Raw genomic sequence first — 19749 nt, 5'->3', positions numbered from 1 at the left:
ACAGGGTCAGAAGAATGGCGTCCATTCACCCACACCTAATCTGTGGAGGGAGAGTAATAACCCCTGGAGAGGGTGGACAGTCCAGCCGGAGGGGCGGGTGACGACCAGTCAGGTTCGGCAAAGCTGCTGTTGCTATGGAAACAGTGGATGAGCAGGATGAACTTGGGGATGTGATACCTGTCAGATTACTAGTCAGACAATTGTTATTTGAAAAGTATTTTTATAGGAAAATAGGCAATGGTTCCATGTCAGACCACAGGAAAGTACTTTTGTTAAACTGAAATATACTCACTAATGAGTTTATTTCATCTCGACATGACCACCGTCACTGGCCTGTGGTGATGAAGCTTTATAGTAAACACGTGACGCACGGTTCTCTGAGGACCAACGCGAGCTTTTCCTGTAGTTTTAGACAAAACAGCTAAACTCCTCCAGTTTGCTTGGGTCAGATTTGACATCAACAGACGCGACAGTGAGGCTACAGTGAATCCTACGGGGATTTCCTCGATCCGTTGTTCCGCAAACCACCACCAGAGGTAGCTCTATGCAAAGTGATGCTCATCACGAGATGAACCTCACAACTAAAATAGTACACAAAGGTTTGAATGGAGAGCACAGCGCTGTCAACCCACGTATTTATTTTAAGAGAAAAAAAAATTCTGCCCTCAAAATGTCACACACACTAAAAGTCATCCTGAAGACCACAAATGTCAGGCAGAAAGTGGCAGAAAATAAATTTGCTTTTTCTCTTCATAAAGAAGACAAAGGCAATTTAATCTTTATACCAATATTTCAGAAATAAAACTAATATTTAAAATGTAAAATGTTTTACCCAGGAATAAGGACCTTTAAATGAGAGCAGACTTCACACACTGGTTTTATGTTAGCAACATAAAACATAATACAGTTTAGTTGCTTTTATGTCCTGCCTCACGTTGCTCATCTGGAGGCATCACAACACCTTTGCATAATGAACATGTCCCACGTGATTTACTCTCTAGGGTGTTTTTTTTTTATTAAATAGATGGCAGCAGTGGCTTGAAAACAATGAACTTAACACAAAAAGCTGACATGAATACATTCTACACTACCTCTGTACGTGGAATTTAGGATTGGATAGCAACATATTTTGGGAAGCTTTTATACACATGCTTGCTGAACTCCGATGTATAGCTAAGTGAAAAAAAGAAATGGATTTAAATGTGATTTAAGGAACAGTCATCCTCAAATAACTAAAAAATAAAATAAAATAAAAATGAAAATGGCAGTTGTAATAAATTGCAGCTTCGTCAAGCTAGTTTTACTTTTGAAAATACTTGCCACTGCTATTTTTATAAAACTATTTCCAGATTGCCTGCCAAAGTAAAACCAGTACAGTAATACAGTATCTCTAAGCAAATCCAGAAATGGTCAACTCTGTCTATGAATACAATATTTACTATGCGTTTAATTGAGATTCCAATGATACAAAAAACATTCTTGCACGATGATAAATCGTGTGTGACAGTGCTAAAGCGTGACAGTTTGCGCATGCCCACCTGTTCGCCTCAAGACTGAGCGCACTCCATCACGACTTGTGTTTTTACCACCAGCGGCCAGGGGAGGCGCTGCTCTCAGCCTCAGTGACAGTGCCTGCTATAACACAGCGCCAGCCTGGTTCGGAGAGAGCAGGTAGAGAACGGGGACGTTACTCAGAACCGCTGCTCAGACCAGACAAACAAAGCGGATATTTGACCCAAGGAGCACCTGGGCTGCTGCTTAGACCGTGTGGCATATCTGGGGAAACCACCGGAGACGCCGTTCACGAGGTACATGTTTAAAATGCAAATCTATTCCACGCGACGTGATAATAGTCTTCTTTGTTTTGGTGTTAAAACGTTGTCACGCTGCCACAAAAATGCCATGTATGTTTGGACTCCATAAGTACCGGTTGGTCAACAATAAGGACCGGAGCCTTCAGTAGTGCGTCAATGTCGAACATTGATTTTACGGTATCCCCTGCCAGGCCCGGCTATGCTAACCAGGCTAACTAACGTCACTAGAGCTGCTGCGAAAAGACGCATGTGCCTTCGAAGCTATTTAATTTTCTGTATTTGCTGCAAACAGGGGATCTGCGTCTCGCGTTTCTGGGGTGTTTCGAGGCCGCCATGCGGGCTACTGGACACTTTGCCAAGTTGTTGGGTGGACAGTGATTTAAACAGCGCAGGCCGCGTTAGCATCACAGATGCACCGGTAGCTGCCACAGCGAGGTGAGGACTGTGGTGCAATTTCCTTGCTTCTCCTACTATTATCGATGAAGTGCAGTGGAGATGTTTAGCCCTTCACCCGAAGTAACTAGGCTTCCGCAGGCGTTGAGGCGCCGAGGGGCGGTCCTCGCTGTCAACCGCATGATGCTCATCGTAGCGCTGCAACTTGGTCCATACAATCCCGACAATTGGTGCCCAGCAGGACTGGTGCATGAAACGGTTAAGGGTTTGTTGTTTTCAGGGACGGACCCCTGAAGCAGTGTTTCTTTCAATGCATGTGGAAACCTGACTCATCACACCGTTTTTAGTGAGGTAGACTCGAAGGTGTTTGACAAGAACTGGACTGGTTGTGGGTCAGCTGCTGACTAAACCTGCCATATGTGATGCCGAGCGTGTGCGTCACTGACACCCAAGCGGGTCATGAGGAGGTTCTGCAGCCTGCTGCTGGATCCTCTAACCAGCATTAGAGCAAAAGAGGGATTTGACCACCTGGTGAAGTGAACCGCAAACACTCCAAACTTTCATGTTCTTTAGTGCTTTACTATTTCACGGCACTTCTTAGTTGTTGGGCCCAACTTTTTATGTCGCCGCTACTAGGTTCATATTCCTGGCTCAGGCGTTGCTTTCTAAATGTAGACTACCTGCCAAGCCACAGGACTTTGACAGCTACATGTGTTGGTTTTAGATGCAAAGAGAACAACAGACTAGTGAACGTTGCTTCTGGTTTCATAGTAATGACCTCAGTCTTTTAAGCAGTGTTTGACCCCTGGTTTGTCAGCTACTTTCAGAGCACCACAGTTCAGATAATGGCGGGAGCTGAATATGAATCATTGGAGTTTAAAAGTAGATCAACGGAAATATGTGGGGGTTGGTAGGCCTTGACTTTTTACTTAACGCTGTTTCTTGTGAAAGAGCTGAGATCGAATTATGTCACGGCGTTGGATTCATATCGAAAGATCTGGAAGTGTCCTCATGAAGATGTGAACGTCAGAATTGAACTTTGGCTGTCTGACTAACACTACAATCCCACCTGTTCACCCTTCACAGGTTGTGAGTCATTCAGTTTGATGTCAGCTCCTCAGCTGTTTTTAACACTCAAAACACCTTTTGTCAGTAAAGAACATGCAGATAGTTATGTATCCATTTTAGTTTTGCTGACAAAATATTCCTTCTTCATTAGAAAACAGGGGTTTTAGGTGATTTTACATTTGGTAGGATTTCGTATAATTATTTTAGAACGATGAAAGCTGTTTTTTCTATTTAATCGAGATATTACTAAATGAACAATTTCATTTCCCCGCTTGTCCAGTATGTGAAGCTACGGCAGTGGCAGACATCAGTTTTGTGCTTACCCTTCAACGTACAGGTCAGATGGGAAAATCATTATATAAAATGTAGCATTATTCAGCCCTAGTTTGACAGGTTCTCTGCAGCATTACTACTGTAATTCTCGACATCCCTTTGTACATCACTGACAGACTTTTATTTTGGGGTTAAACTGCATTATCTGTCTGCTGTCCCGTATGTGTCATATTTTTACTATAGCTTTGGACCCACCTGGTCACATTTCCTGGATGCTGTTGTAGAAAGAAGTAATGTGAATAAATTATGATTAAGTCATATTATATTCGCAAAATAATTTCATAAAATGTCTGTCATCTTTCGAGTGTGACATTCTCAATAATAATAATAGTAATAATGGTATTATTATATTATTTGTTTGTGGACTATCCTACTATTTTCACATCCGGCATCATGTAAGGCAACAGTGTCAAAAGTTAGCTGGTTCGCTTGATGTAACAAAACCAACGTAATGTCATTATAGAAAGTTTCTTGTATTAAAAATATGTCCATCACTACAAAAGTCTATCTGAGTCATGGTCTTGTCGTATTTGTGTGTACAACATGAGAGTCATGGCAAGTCCAATGGTCTAAGTGCGCAGGACGGATGTTGTATTTGTCATGAGATGTTAGATTCTCATCGTGGGGATTGTTTTCCGCTGTAAATTCTGGAGGAAAAGTTATTGCCCACCCTTACTGGTGCCTACTGTATACATGAGACTAGAGTCCAACAGGATATCATTGTCGTATCCGGACATTGCTGTGAACTCTGACTAACCCGTTGACTAATCCATCAAACCAATGTTTGAAGTTGCCTTGAGTTTATTACCTGGAATGGTACTTATGTGAAGTTGAATAATGAGTGTGACTTGCAAACTTCTGGGTCAGACCTTCCCCCACTTATCTGAACAAGAGTTGAGAGTTAATCGAGGTGGATGGGTGGACCAGAAAAGACTGCAGATAAGGCTTCTAATGGAGTGACGCAGAAGAACAAGCAGACATGCTGTTGTGATAGGCTTGTCACATCTGGAGCCTCCATGGACTCTGGTAGTATCGAGCTCCTTCTGAGCGAAAACACTTCACAAAAGGTTCATAATTCTTCAGCAGTCGTGTTGACGTGGTGAGCTACTGAAGGCGCCACCATGTGTGTTCACTTAATCATTCACTTAACTCGAAATCACGCAGCAATAAGGTGCCATAGTTGGCATCTGGATCACGTCAGAGAATGTTTTGCCGATGAGATCATCAGACTGTTTTAGTGGTAATAGACCAACTATTGTCATTGCGTAAAATGGTTTAAACCCATCTGGGGAGTAATAAAAAGGGAGTGATCAGGAAGTGTGTGCTGAATCAGATCATGTGATCTGATGGTGCCTAACAGAAACAGCAGTACTGAGGGGAGGTGAAGTTGAATGTTTTGAGGAAGTGGCTTATTTTTAAATGGGAATTTATTTCTATCTTGCCACTGACACGAAAAGAGTGTACTGTTGTCAAAGAAATTAAACGTCTCCTGTGGTTCAGTTATGATCAAATACCCTGAGGTCAAGTCCAGTTTCATAAGTACAGTTGTGTCTAAGCTTGTGTCATCAAGGTGAGGCTCCAATACAGCTTTTGTAATCCGTGTGTGCAGTCAATGTAGCCAGTGACTGTCCTCATCCTCTTGGTTGACTTTCTTCATTTCCAATGAGGGGTTGCATCATGCAAGTCGGCGTCCTCCACCTTAACCTGTAGTTGTTTTCCTCTTTTTTTACCCTGTACTTCCATTTCCAACAATCATAGATTGTATTCCCTCTCTTTCTTCACTCAATTACCGCAATTCTCAACCCTTTTGCAGCTGTAGCTTATTTGTTTTCCGGTGTAATCTCACGATTATCCACATCTCGCAAGTCGCCACGCTTGCGACATTGAAGCGCGCTGCCATTGCTGATGACAGGAGGAAACAAACAGTTCCAAACAAACTAAACAGTTGTCTACAAAACTAACTCGTAGTTTTTTAATTGGGGGAGTATTTTGTGTTTTTATTTTGTAAAATTTATTATTATTATTATTTATTTATTTTTTTCATGAAGCCTGCTCCCCCAACTCCCCACTCTTCCCACTCGTGCTGCTCTGGGGAACGGGGTACATGGAGCAAAATAGCTCCCCTGTGAGAGCAGAATAGTTTTACAGTGATCAAAATTCACGTCATTCTATATATTTAATCAGGCGGCATACCTTTATAGATAAACTGTTTGAATGAATGATTGTTTAAAGGTGTGGAAGATTGTAAAACTATCACAGCTACACAGCTGATACAACTTTATGCTTATCTTGCATAAATATATGAGAGAAGCTGAACAAAGCTGTAGACACTTAGCTTCTAGTAAGGAAGATGATCATTATTAAAATATGTATTTTCTTTTAATTCATCAGGGTCAGCCAAGTCAAATAACTGCCCAGGAGACCCCTGCATCTGAAAGTGTTGTTGTGGCAACAGCTACAGCAGAGTTCATTTCTGTTGACTATTATTTGACTCAGATGTTTTTATAAAGTTATTTTGATATTTATTTTATATGGATCCTCCGGACATGACATGGTGTGTCAGGAGGGGAATGAGTTTTTCAAAATCCTAGCTAAAAGGCTGTCTCTGTAGCATTGCTAATTCTGAACATCCATTCTAAGAATGTCAAGATAATTCTGTATTTATTATGTAACCACAGTTTGGCAGCTGGGTGTTCATGAAAGACATTATTCAATGAGTGGCTACAGAGTTAAATGATTGTGTGTTTGAATAAACACGAGATAATGAATGAGCCATGTCTGTGCTGTGTATCAGTTGACATTGTTTGACATTCGAGCACCTGGACTCTGATGCAGCACTTACAATTGTGCATGTTTGCCTCTGCAGGTGGACACTCGGCTACCTGGTTGCTAGTGGTAACTCTCAGCCATGCCGTTCCCCTTTGGCAAGTCCCACAAGTCGCCGGCAGACATCGTCAAGAACCTGAAGGACAGCATGACTGTGCTGGAGAAACATGACATAGCTGATAAAAAGGCCGAGCGGGTGGCCCCGAAACAGTCAAAGGTGAATTCCTATCTGTTAGGAATGAGGCTTCAAAATGACTCTGTTAGTGGGTGAACATTAGTTTCAGTTGTCTATTTCTTTGTGTCTTTAAAAAATGTCTGAAGCATCTTGTTCCTCGCTGCAGCTCTATGTGTCAAACCTGCTGCTTTAAGTATTCACAGTTTAAGCTGATCCCCGCTGATAGTGGCTGTATGAGTCGGCATCAAGCTGTGAGCAGCTGATCGCACAGCTTTGACTGGACGTTCATGCAATATAAGGGTTGGTTACAGGGCTGTGTAGTCTCCCCAGTTTCCTGAAATGTTCCATGTAACATTTCATTTCTGATCTCAAAACTTTTTCTGTGTTTATAGACTTAAAAGTTTTTATTTTCTTCTTTAATCTAGTTATTATTTTTTACCATTTTTTTGTCCAGCAAATTTGAATGTTATTATAGGGATGCATTCTCTGGCCAATCCTTGGAATATTGGGTGTGTTAGTCATGTGTCAGTATATACATATTTCATAAAGGCTTTGGTGATTAATGTGGATCAAGAGAAATGGAAGCCGACTAAACTTGTTTCCAGAGTGGAAAGACAGCACATTCAGCTCATTCACACAAATCGAAAGCTAAGGAGAACACTTCTTTTCCACTAAAGTTATTTTGTGAAAATTAGTACAGCACTGGAAAGAAAGAAAATTAGATGTTTTTACACAATGATCAAATGATAGGCTTGAGCCCCTTGTCAGACAAGTCTTTGCTGGTATATCTCGGGTGTAAAGTAGAAGGCAGGGCCTTCTGGTAACTATGACTAATATGATAATTATTTGATCATGTTTCTGACTATGTTGCAGTTAAAGAATGACACTTGTGAAATGATGCGGCGGTCAGATTTTTTGCAAGTCAGTAGCGTGGCGTGTGAGTGGGTAGCAGCTAGTTTCAGAAGATGTTTACAGTTTGGCTGCTGATGTCAACCTATCAGCAGTGCATGAAATAATCTAAATTGACAAGAGAAAATGTCAACACAAGAGGAGGCGTTATCAGTGAAGCCAACATTCCAAGGAACGGACAGTCCGAAGAATAAGCACACTGATCCTTTAAATGAGTAAATAAATGGAATAATTTTGCATAAACCGTAATATGCTTGTGTGTGTTTTTAAGACAAACTAGCTGTATGAAATAAATTTAGTGTCACTCTGGGTTATTTGCTGGTTCTTGGTACCATAATATCATTACATCCACCATTTAAAAGATGGAAGTGGTGTGCATTCTTTTGTATGTCAGGCTTTACATGACGTCTTGTGAAGTAATACCATTGTTGTGTTGTTATCTAAAACACATTCATTATTTTGTGCCCAATACAAAAGTGCTTTGGTTATCCAGGAATACCAATGTGAGATCGTTCTCAATAGTCTGGGTTGAGGGTTGAGGGTGGTTTGATTTTTCTTGAATAACTTTTGTCTTGTTCATTTTAGGCAACAGAAGAAGTGACAAAAAGCCTAGTGGCCATGAAGGAAATCCTGTATGGCACCAATGAGAAAGAGCCCCAGACAGAAGCCGTGGCCCAGCTGGCCCAGGAGCTCTACAACAGCGGCTTGCTTGGTATCTTGATCGCTGACCTGCAGCTCATTGACTTTGAGGTGAGACAGTTTTGTACAACCATAAGTAGATGTGCAGAAAATATCCAACCACCCGTCAATGTTCCAGGGCTTTTCTGTGTGCCAACCACTGGAGAGATTAGTCATGGTCTGGACTCCCACCTAATCTCTCCAGTGTGTTCTGGTTTGAACCTGGTCTTCCTTTGTGCTGGAAATGGCCGAAATATTATTATTATTATTATTGTAGTTATTATTCATCTTTATCAGCTCTAGTGTGCAATATCTGTGTAAGTAATCCTTATTTCTGGCCATAAAAAGTCCCAAAGTTGGCTTCGTACATTTGCAAGGTGTTCAACAAGTGAGCAATGTCTCGCTGAAAGCTGCCAGCATGGCTCCCTGACTCACCCTTTTCAACGGCATGACTCACTGTTTTGTGAGCTTCTCTTCCTCTTTCGCCCTGACATTTTCCTGCTCCCAACTGACGTGCCACAACAAAGCTTGTATAATAATCCTCAATGTATGTGGATCGTAGGGTCTGGTGTTTTCACTGTAAGTGGTGGGGATTTTCTTTTCTGCTTGAATGATGCCTGTGATGCCGGTTTCAATGACCAACAGGGGAAGAAAGATGTGGCCCAGATCTTCAACAACATCCTGAGGCGTCAGATTGGCACCCGGACTCCCACAGTGGAGTACCTCTGCACCCAGCACAATATTCTCTTCATGTTGTTAAAAGGGTAAGACACTTAGCTGGCATGAACAGAGCTCATGTTGGTCATCAAGTCAGTCTGATGTGATAGTTTCACTCCCATGATGCGGTACATGTTCTGTAAAAAATACTTTGCTTGAAGTTATTAAAGCTCAAATACTCAAGAGCCAAGTTAATGCATGCATTTCTCATGACAATTATTTTTACATCAAAGTGCAGATAGTCGTCATAAAAGATTATGTAAGGAACTTCAACATGGCTTTGCCTTTGTTCCTGTTTAGTTTGTTCCTGTACTCTGACTAGGGAACATTGGCTCCATCTGCTGGTACTCCCTTGAGTTAAACCAATGAAACGTCTTACATGGAAAGTGGGAAGCCAATGTTGATCTGCTAGACCTAATTGTTGTGTGTAAGAGTGTGTGTTATAGAATGATGGCAAGCAGTGGTCATTTCTAGCAGTGCTGGTTTCCATAACTCATATTAATAATAATTCATTTCAGTCGTTTCATTCACCTTGAGAGGTCAACATCAGGGCTTCTGTAAAATCTGTTGCATGGGCTGCTCTAATTGTTGTGCATAACTCTTGAATATCTTGGTAAAAAGAGTTTCGTATGGTGATGAATGTGCTGGATGTTGCTGCAGGTACGAGTCTCCAGAGATCGCGCTGAACTGTGGCATCATGCTGAGGGAGTGCATCCGACATGAGCCGCTGGCCAAAATCACGCTGTTTTCTGAGCAGTTCTATGACTTCTTCACCTACGTGGAGATGTCAACGTTTGACATCGCCTCCGACGCATTCGCCACTTTCAAAGTAAGTTGGTGCACTTTTCCAGCGAAACATGGCCCTGAAAGTTCTTTCTTAAAATCAGAGAAGCAGTTAGATGAGTCAGTGGACTCCAGGAGCTGCTCGAGCTCATTACAGGCGGTGACTGGCATCTGATTGTTGCCCTGACAACCGTTCTCCAGCAAACCTTTTTTATACCCGAATGCAGCTTTACTGAGACATTTTCTGAAAACAACGTACTTTTTGCAACATTGTTCTCCTGCAGATTGTCTGGAGTGATTTTTTCCAAGATTTAATTCCAAGACTTTTCATTTGTACCGATATACATGAGTTTTAACACAGATAGTTCCCTGAAATGTACTAAGGGTTAGCAGTTTCTAAACTCGGCTAATCTAGTTTCAATCTGTGAATTTGAAGAGTTGGATATGACTAAAAACACCATTGTTGAGGAAGTAGTTGGGATGAGAACGCTTGGAGGGCAGAACTGGATTCTTGTGTGTGTGATGTGTTTTCTTTTGAATTTCCCTGAAAGCATAGTCCTCATTGTTTTGTGTACTTCAGGACCTTCTCACAAGACACAAGCTACTGAGTGCCGAGTTCCTGGAGCAGCATTATGACCGGGTAAGCCTGTGACAAGATACATTTTGAAAGCTCCTCTGTGTTTATTGTCCAGCACTGCCTGCAGTGTCAGACTGGGCTTGTTAGTGATGACCCTAGTAAAGTAGCAACACAGCAAATGGGCTATAACTGAAAATGAAAATATCAAACAGGTTTAACCAAGGCAAACACTCAGTGGACCTCAAATCCACACAACACTGCTGCTGTGTATGTCGGAACTGCTGTGCTGCGTCCTCGTCTTAGTTCTCTGTAGGAAAAAAATGGAGGGTCTGTGTTGAACCAGTCATGAGAAAAGCTGCCGATGAGGAGTGACTAATAGTCTTGTACTTGTGTTGAATGTCATGATATGCCATGCTACTGTGTGATGTCAGTGATCTTGTTTCTGACCTAACTGTCTTGTTTCTGTAGTTCTTCAGCGAGTACGAGAAGCTGCTGCACTCAGAAAACTATGTGACGAAAAGGCAGTCACTCAAGGTACGAGCATATGGTGTATAACTTTCACATATGGTGTAACCTTTTAACCAAGTATTAGGTGCCAGGTTTTGCTTTTTTTGCGACACCATAACTATGTTGCATTCATCGTCAGTTAATATGAGCAAATTTACCGGCTCCAAAATCAGTCTTCACATAAGTTTATTGTAAGACTAACTGAAGATTTTCTTGCTTGATCTCAGGTCTGACTTTGATCTCTTTTGTCTAGTGAGGTGTTTGTGTCCTTGTGGTGTAGAGGCATGTACATATTTGAGCCACATTTCATCTCAGTGGTGTTGAATGGTGGAGCCACTGACGAACAGATGTTTTTCATATTGTTTTACTCTTGAAGATGAAAAGTCTTCACTATGTGGACTGGTATTAATGAGGGCATTGTTCATCCACGACTTAGTTGCTGGGCGAGCTGCTCCTGGACCGGCACAATTTCACCATCATGACGAAATACATAAGCAAGCCAGAGAATCTCAAACTCATGATGAACCTCCTGCGAGACAAGAGCCGCAACATCCAGTTTGAGGCGTTCCATGTTTTTAAGGTAAGTCCTTGTTTGTGTGCGAGATCTTTTGTTAGTCCTCATTTTTTAACAGCGGTCCGTCTTCTCTGTGTGACCTGAACTTTCCAGTGTAACAATACACACACACTCTCACACCCCTGTTGTGTCTATGTACTGTGTGATGACAAAACCTCAGCAGTCGGCGCAAACCTCGGCTCCCTTCTCTTTCTTCAACACAAAATAACTCAGATTGAGGCAGAAACGTGAGCAACAAAGATTTGCTGTTGATTATTCATGGAGCAGATTTTCAGTGGCACGATTGAGTTACTCTAATCTGCTTATCTGGCTTGTTATCAGGTGAAGTGTTTGATGGCTTCCACCACAGAGGTCTTTTCAGGTTCCCTCATTAAAGTACTTTTCCTAATCTTCTGAACCTTTTCCTGCTTGTGTTCTTGTTTTGTTTCAATGTGAGGGCAGGCCAGTCGTAGGGCAACAATGGTCACCTTCACTGTGTGTACAGTTGTGTGTATGTGGGAGTTGTGTTGATCTTTGAATGAGACCTTGCATGAGTTCTGCTCACTAACATATCTGTTTCATCCACACTATGCCTTTTTACACGTTTACATGTTTGTTCTACACGTATTTCTCCAATATAATGTTGTTAATAATATCCCAAGCGTAAGGAGTTCCGTTGGACAGCAGGTGTCAGAAGTGCTGTGCCTGTAACCAGTGTAACTAACTCTGCTTGGGATTTGAACAACCATATCAGTGAAACCCAACTGAGCATGTGACCTGCTGAGCTCCACAGTTTCATTAAGTCACTCCCTGTTACTTACAGGGGCCACATAGATGAGCCCATGTTTCGTCACCATTGCCGCATGAAAGGTGATTTTTAACTCTGATTCGATTGAGTAAAATCTAAAGTTAATCACATGACCAATGAGCTGGTTGCCCACAGAAACACACCACCGAAGTCAGATCACTTCTGTCTCACAAAGCTTGAAAGTTCAGTGACAACATGTCTGTTGCTCTGCTTCCAAACACATGTAGTTTCACTTGATGTGTCTGTGTCCCCTGCCGCAGGTGTTTGTTGCCAACCCCAACAAGACGCAGCCCATCTTGGACATCCTGTTGAAGAACCAGACCAAACTCATTGAGTTCCTCAGCAAGTTCCAGAACGACAGGACAGAAGACGAACAGTTCAACGACGAAAAAACATATCTAATCAAACAGATCAGGGACCTGAAGAGGCCCACCCCTCAGGAGGCCTGAGGAAGTGGGCCAGAGGTGAACCCAGTCTGGACTACATGCAGACCACGCCTGCTTAACAGACTCATCAGCAGCTGCTGTTTCTTTTCCTGAGTGAAAATAAAGGAATCTAACCAGAAACTAAAAACAAGCATACCCATGTCCAGTCATCCAGAAGTCGCCAGCTCCTCCGTCAACAATCCCCTCCAGTTTTCTTTCCTTGAGACAAAGGAATTCTAGAGAATAATATGCTGCTGCTTTATTGCACATTGAAATATGTTCAGTGCTGTGACGTCACAGTCCCTCAAATTTAGAGTCAGCGCCATTGACCCGACAGAAGGCCACTTGAGTTTACACACGTTGATGTAGTAGAGCGCGCACACACACACAGTCCGGTGGCCCTTTTCAGTGCTCGAATACTCACACGTATTTCTGCATCTTCGCCTTCATCCAGTGAAGCAATAGCGGCTCGTCCCCGATGCTTGGCGGGTGTGTCGCCGTTGCATCCAAACTCCTGTGTGCAGTTCACTGACAGCTCCTGAAGCGCAGGCACACATGGGGATGCAAGGTATGAATTTGGTGAATTGACAGGGTGAACGTTTACATATGCCTTTTTCTTTGCTTTTTAGATTTTGTTGAGGGATTGACATACGTTTTATATCTACGACCTAAATTTGCGTTTGGTCGGTGGTTTTCCGTTCCAACGGTGGCTTGGATTCTGATGATACTGCTGGGAAAAAAAGTGGTGTGTCTTTGTTAATGAGTTGAAGAGTCAGTTCAAGTTTACTGAACGTTGGCGGATGTTAGCGTGGTGTACTGCGTTGGAATGTCTTCATTAGCTCTGGTTCTCTTGATCCTCTTCCACACTTAGAGGTGTGAGAGAGTGGAGGCCCCATAAGCAGCGTTAAAGCCTGTATGTTTGTGCCCTTTGTGATCAACGGTTCCTAATGTGAGTTGAGTGGGATAATCCTCACAAACTTAGCCTTTTCTTGAAATTTGCTTTGCCACTTGGCTGACCTCTGAGTGTTGTGAGGCCCCTGAAGTGGGTGTGCTTCAGCCCGGAAGTAGCAGCTTCTTTTTCTTTCTTGAGATTGTACTTCCTGTCCAACAAGGAGCACCAGGTATTGCGGGCTGCAGTATGAACTGGGTGTGTGAGATCGATGCGTATATGACTTGCCAATGACGCCTGGGTACACATGACACACACACACAGGATTCGAACAGGTGACTCAAAAAGCCACACGCTCCCTCATGCACCTAAACATGCATGTCTCTAGGCTGGCTGTGCATGATGAAGTACCACACGTGTACTGGAATTGCTCCTGTCCTCTCCCAGTAGCATCATTAACTCAATGAAAATGTCAAATCTAACGCTACGAAACTGTGTTTCTGATTTGCAGATTTAAGCATAAAATGTGTTGGTGCTTTCAGAAGTGTCAAAAAGCCCGAGCCAAACAGTAAAAATAAAAAGTACATTTGGAATACGACAAGGCTGTGTCTTTCTTTGAGCTTGTATGAATGAGATGCTAATAGTTTTTTTTTTGTCATGTAAGATGGTCTGCTGTCTTAGTGGTTGCAGCTGGCTTCAGTCAATATTTTATTTTATTTTTTTGTTTGTCAGTCAACACTCTCGACTCCTCTAAGTAACAGGATCCCGGAGGACTTGCTGCTATTTCAGCAGAACTGAACAGTTGGACCGGCATGGCCCAGAGCTTCTGCTGACTTAAAATGAAGTCCACAGCCACTCTTCCATCCTCCCAACTTGCCAAGAGGTGGATGATAGTTACCTTCTGCTGAGGTAAGACGGCGGTTACTGTTGTAGTGCTTGTTCATATCGAATGGCTTCCTGTTGTATGATGAGAGCTTTGTGTTGCTGTCAGTAATTTTGTGGAACGATAGAAGCATTAAAACAACTTGGTCAATTGACACTTTATTTTTAGCGTGTAACTGGTATTGGAAATACACAAGACACGCTCCCTCTCTCCTTCGGACCCAGGTGGCTCTCACGGGGACCTGGTCCATCCAGCCTCCTCCGTCTGACCTTGGCTCCACCAGCGTCACACGTCTGCTGCGGCCTGCAGTGTCTGCTTCATTCCTGCCATTGTGCTCCACCTGTAACTTCTCTCTCTCTCACGCTCACTCAACCACACGCACCCTCCTCTCATGCTCATTCAGCATCCCTCCGTCTGTCAATAACTTCTTCATTAGTACCACACGCAATTCCAACAATATTAATGTTCTATAATAAATGCACACTTCCCATCAATGTCCACCAGAGGTCGCCAACGAACCTAGCTTTCTTTTCGTTTTGCCGACGCAGCCATTCGTGTGTGTTCCGCCTGTTATTTTTGCTCAAGTAAGCGTTCGGTTTTGTTTCCACGGAAAGCCATATTCACCACCAGAGCCGCCAGGCAAAACGGCAGGCCGTAAGCAAACTTGACGATGTGCATATGTACTTACTTCAACGTCACGTTGTGTCTCAGGTCGGGATCCAGCGGAATTACCCGTCCCGTTTTAGCACCAAATTAGTTGGATGTTGGATATTCGACAGATACTCGGTCCACCAGAGCCGGTGTTGTTCGGTCTGTGTCGCCGGGAAACGGTCGCTGATCTCGGACGAGCTCGCTCGCTGGCAGCGCTAAGGCGAAGTTAGGGGACCGTCCACAAATTCTCAGTCGTGAAATTATCATAGAAGTCAGTGAGAATGTTTGCACTATTTCTTCAATAGCTCCTAGGAAAAGCGTTCAGATGAGTCCAGAGTGGTTGTAAACTGTCGCCAGGCATGAGACACATTGGAGACGGACATAGCATAGCATAGCATCTAAGAAACCTTGAGATGGTGTGGCAAACTTCTCTATTTGTAGAAGGCTCAAACAAAGCTATTCATCCTTCACATGAAAAGCAGTGTTTCTCTGGAGGTGTTCCTGGAATGGGAGCAGACATTGAGGCAGACCCAGGACCAAGATTAGAGATTCGCTCCTGAAATGATGAGCCTACCACCACTGGTGGTGGTTGATATCTCGAATGGCCACAAATCTATTGTAGGATACAGTATCTTTAACATACACTATTTTCCAACAATCTCCAGAGTTAATCCTATGCTTTTTGAAAAAAACAGAAATGAAATGGATTTACTGTTTACTGTGCGTATACAATGAATGCCTCACGTCCCCACGTCTGTTGCAGAATTGGCCACTTGTTGGCGTCACCTAGCGTCTTCAAATGCTACTACTGACAGGACTGACGGGACTGATTTTATTATACATAACTTTACTTTGCACGATTTCACGGATGCTAATGCTACACGCGAGCAGTGGAATGCACTTTCACGTTTGTTGTTTGGAGACACAACTGATGATCATGTTAAGTGGTTGAGGCTCATCTGGCGAGAAGATCGAAGGGGAGTACGGACAGCTGTGCTGCGGCATGGTAAGTAAATCATTCCATTTAAAAAAATAAATGCGTATATAATCCAATATTATTTGCACTGCTGATGTTGTTGCATATGAATTTGCCAAAATGTTGGAAAATGTGTACTCTTTAGGAAAGAAACGGATTGAAAAGACAAGACAAGACAAGCCCCAGGATGGAGCTGGAGATGAAGTGCACAAGGAAGCAAAGCAAGCAGATGTTGATGAGGACAAGCTCCAGGATTCATCAACTGCTTTACATTCATTTAGCAAGGATACAGACCAAGAAGACACCAAAAATGTTGTGTGTCACAAAGGTGATGTCTGTGAAAAAAAAAAAAGTTAAGTCCAGGGTGTGTGTATTGGGACCAAAAGTCTTCAACATACACATACAAAAAAAGAAATGGGATAAGATAAAGCCCAAAAATGGCAAGAAAACACTAAGTTTACCGTGGACTGATGTACTGTACAAGGCATTTAGGAAGATAAATCCATCTTGCGTGCTGGCATTCAAATACCAGCATATAAAATCCAACCAAAGCCGAAAAAGGAGTTCTCCATATTTTAGTGCATCAGCATGCTGTACTTTTAAAGAGTGTCAGACAACTTACACATTTACAATTCCATCTAAACCAAAACATACTGAGAAAATCATTACCATTAAAGTCTACCAATCTGGAAAAATAACACATAATCCAAACGCTGTCAGATGCAGACAGGTAAAAAAATACAAAGAGGAAGGATTGCAAAGAAATTAGAAAAAGGTCTCAGCAACTATTACTATTTGCAGATGCAGAAGACACCCATCGAGGATGTGCAAGCTGGAAACTTCACAAGAAGTGTCACGAAAGACATTTTAAAAACGATATCATGAGAGGTTAGGACTGCTGCCTGACTCCACAATGAGCTCTTGCTGGAACTGATGCTGACTCAAAAAATCATAAAACAGACAGGGACTCATGCTGCATCCAAGGGATACCTTGCTCCCCTGCACATCGACCCATTTTCAGTGAATTTGATGACGGGTACTGGGCTCAATATATTGGCAGAACACCTAAAGAAAAAAAGCACTGTGGCACTGTATCTGGATGCAACAGGTGAGATAGTGAGACAGATCCTTGACTAGAACAGGAAAGTGCTATATTATGCACTAGGAGAAATATGAACCCCTTTGCCTGTCACAGAGATGCTCACTCATACACACACAGTCCCTCCAATAACTTATTGTCTGATGCAGTTCAGGAGGAAGTCACTGTGTATAACAAAGCAACTTATCCATCTGAGCTCTGATTAACAGTGTGGCAGCAATAGCAGGAAAGTAAAAATAAACCTCTTGCTTTTTCCACAAAACACGAGCCTGGCAACAGACTGTGAATTTAGTATGTTATTAGTTGCATGCAAGGTAATGAAATGTAATTGAAGAATATTAGACTAAGCATCTGAAAAGAGTAAAGGAATGTATGTACTTTCATTTCACATGCTTGACATTCAATATCTATCATTTTAAGCATATGTTTATGTGTTTTACTGCTTGATGAAAACAGCTGTTGTGGAGTGTGTGCTGAGAAAAGACCCCCAGGATGTCAACCACCAACAATAATCTGAGTGAGGTCTTTCAAAATAAAAGAGAAACATTGCTTCGTCTGAAGATTGGACAGAAAATGTGCAACTCTACGGTCATTCATACCACAAATGGACTCTGGTCACACTTAAGGGAGGAACCGCAGGAACATTCAATTGGTGAGGAAGGAGCTTCCTGCTGACTCCCGAGTCACCATGCCTGAGTCACTCCTTCCAGAGACATTCGGACCCGAGACAGGTCACCAAGAGACACGTGTCATCCCATGTGTCGTCGATCAGCCAACAACAGACCCTGGAGGGCCAGTTGTCACAAGAAGTGGTAAAACCTAGCAGACGTATTAGCTGGACAGAGATGGGTGATATATGGGCACAATAAACCCTATTTTCATTCCCTCGAGGTAGTGTGGTCGTCTACCCACTTTGGGTTCAGTAGTAGTTCAGTAGTTTGACTTTGGGCATTATCATGCGACCCCTGGGTCGGACCACCTTTCTGCATGGAGTTGTGCCCTCGTGTGCAGGTGGGTTTTCTCGTGGAGTTTCTCCTCCCACAGCCCAAAGTCTCAGTGAACTGGACACTCTAAAATTGCCCCTGGGGGTGCATGTGTGTGTGATGGCAACCTGTCCAGTGTGTATTCCTGCCTCTCGCCCAATGACTCCAGCCCTCCCCGCAACCCTGACCAGGACTAAGCGGCGGCCAATTGATGATGTGTGTATTTTGCGAAGGTGTCCACTTTAAATCCAAAAGTGGATTTGAGAGATATTTGATAATTCATTTGAAAAAGAAAACAAAAGTGTCCACGATATTAACCATGGTAAAACTCACAAGGCCCAAAGACAGAAAATGCTCAATAGTGAGAATACACACACAGGAACGAGGGAGTAAGGAACCTCAGAAAGTAAAATGTGAGCAAACAAATACACAAGGAACACAGCTAAACAGCGCAAGGCAAAACTCAAAATGAAGAATTAACTATGAAGGCAGCAGAAAGCTAACACACATGGACAATCCAAATATTATAAAACAAAACAAAAAAGCAGGAAACAATAGCACGAGAGGGAGAACTTTACCGGAAGTAGAAAAGGGGAAGGTTAATTAGGAGAATTGGTTCCAGCTGTGCGCCAGGGGGAGGGGGGACAAACACAAGACAGGAAACAGAAAAACAACAACCGAGGAACAACAAAATAAAAGCACAGAACATGACAATATCCCGCCTTTAAGAAGGGCCTCTAGGCACTCGACCAGGTCTCTCTGGGTGTCCAGCGTGGAACTCAGGGACTAACTAGGGATCGAGGATAAGTGACTGGGAGGTCCAGGAACGTTCCTCGTGACCTTATCCCTCCCAGTCTGGGATACGGTCATAGATTAAGCTGGTCTTCTTGTGCAAGATCCAGGAAGTGAAAAAAAAAAAGCTTGACTTTTACCTTGAGATACCACTTCAAGACATGTAGAAACCTTGCCTCATCTGATGGAACACATGAACAGAGAGTATGATTCCCATACTGGGAGTCAAACCCAGGCGGCCTGGGTGAGAACCAGGAATCCTGACCGCTAGACCTTATGGGACATATTCTAAGAACAAAAAAACCCAACAAACCTAGTGATGGCAGTTCCAGAGGAATTTGTCAGCAGTTTCAAAAGAGTAAGAATGACTTATTCCCAAAGCAGGAGTCGAACCCAGGTCACTTGGATGAGAACCAGGAAACCTGACTGCTATTCCCCTTCTCGTAGATAAAGCTGGTCTTCATGGGAAAGATACAGGAAGTAAACAAAAAATAAAAGTGGGGAAAGAAGATCCCAATGGAGACAAGGACTTCTGCAATCTTTTACGTTGAGATACCACTTCAAGACAGGTAGAAGACTGGCCTCTTTTCGTGTGACACATGAACAGTTCTGACCAGGGAGTATGATTCCCATACCGGGAGTTGAACCCGGGCCGCCTGGGTGAGAACCAGGAATCCTGACCGCTAGACCATATGGGACATACGCTAATGGGAAAAAAACAGTAGGCAATTGCCAAGGGTTTTGTCAGCAGTTCCAAAATTGTAAGAATTGAATATTCCCATTCTCGGAGTCAAACCCAGGTCGCTTGGGTGAGAACCAGGAAACCTGACTGCTATTCCCCTTCTCATAGACAAAGCTAATCTTTACGGGTAAGATCCAGGAAGTAAACAACAAATAAAAGTGGGGAAAG

At 42.9% G+C, this 19749-nt stretch overlaps 1 protein-coding gene and 1 non-coding gene across 2 annotated transcripts; one reads left to right on the top strand and one right to left on the bottom strand.

The window, feature by feature from the left end:
- The first annotated feature begins 1619 nt into the window (after positions 1–1619).
- Positions 1620–14069, top strand: cab39 (calcium binding protein 39). The gene is made up of 9 exons (XM_053873730.1): positions 1620–1808; positions 6475–6651; positions 8104–8268; positions 8842–8960; positions 9574–9742; positions 10277–10336; positions 10742–10807; positions 11217–11360; positions 12402–14069. The coding sequence occupies exons 2-9, from the start codon at positions 6517–6519 to the stop codon at positions 12588–12590; spliced, it is 1047 nt and encodes a 348-aa protein (XP_053729705.1). The 5' UTR covers positions 1620–1808; positions 6475–6516; the 3' UTR covers positions 12591–14069.
- A 5396-nt stretch (positions 14070–19465) lies between these two features.
- On the bottom strand, positions 19466–19537 carry trnae-cuc (transfer RNA glutamic acid (anticodon CUC)). The gene has a single exon. It is a non-coding gene; the product is annotated as a tRNA-Glu (tRNA).
- Between the last annotated feature and the right edge of the window lie 212 nt (positions 19538–19749).

The sequence above is a fragment of the Synchiropus splendidus genome, chromosome 8 (assembly GCF_027744825.2).
Source record: "Synchiropus splendidus isolate RoL2022-P1 chromosome 8, RoL_Sspl_1.0, whole genome shotgun sequence".
Taxonomy (NCBI): domain Eukaryota; kingdom Metazoa; phylum Chordata; class Actinopteri; order Syngnathiformes; family Callionymidae; genus Synchiropus; species Synchiropus splendidus.
Note: the sequence above shows the minus strand (reverse complement) of the source record. Positions and strands in the feature narration are given on the sequence as shown.

Bases quoted from the DNA above. Each gene is read 5' to 3' on its own strand.
- cab39 (XM_053873730.1), top strand. From the start codon at position 6,517: ATGCCGTTCCCCTTTGGCAAGTCCCACAAGTCGCCGGCAGACATCGTC. The intron at 6,652-8,103 runs GTGAATTCCTAT...TGTTCATTTTAG, and splicing joins TGGCCCCGAAACAGTCAAAG to GCAACAGAAGAAGTGACAAA. The intron at 9,743-10,276 runs GTAAGTTGGTGC...TGTGTACTTCAG, and splicing joins ACGCATTCGCCACTTTCAAA to GACCTTCTCACAAGACACAA.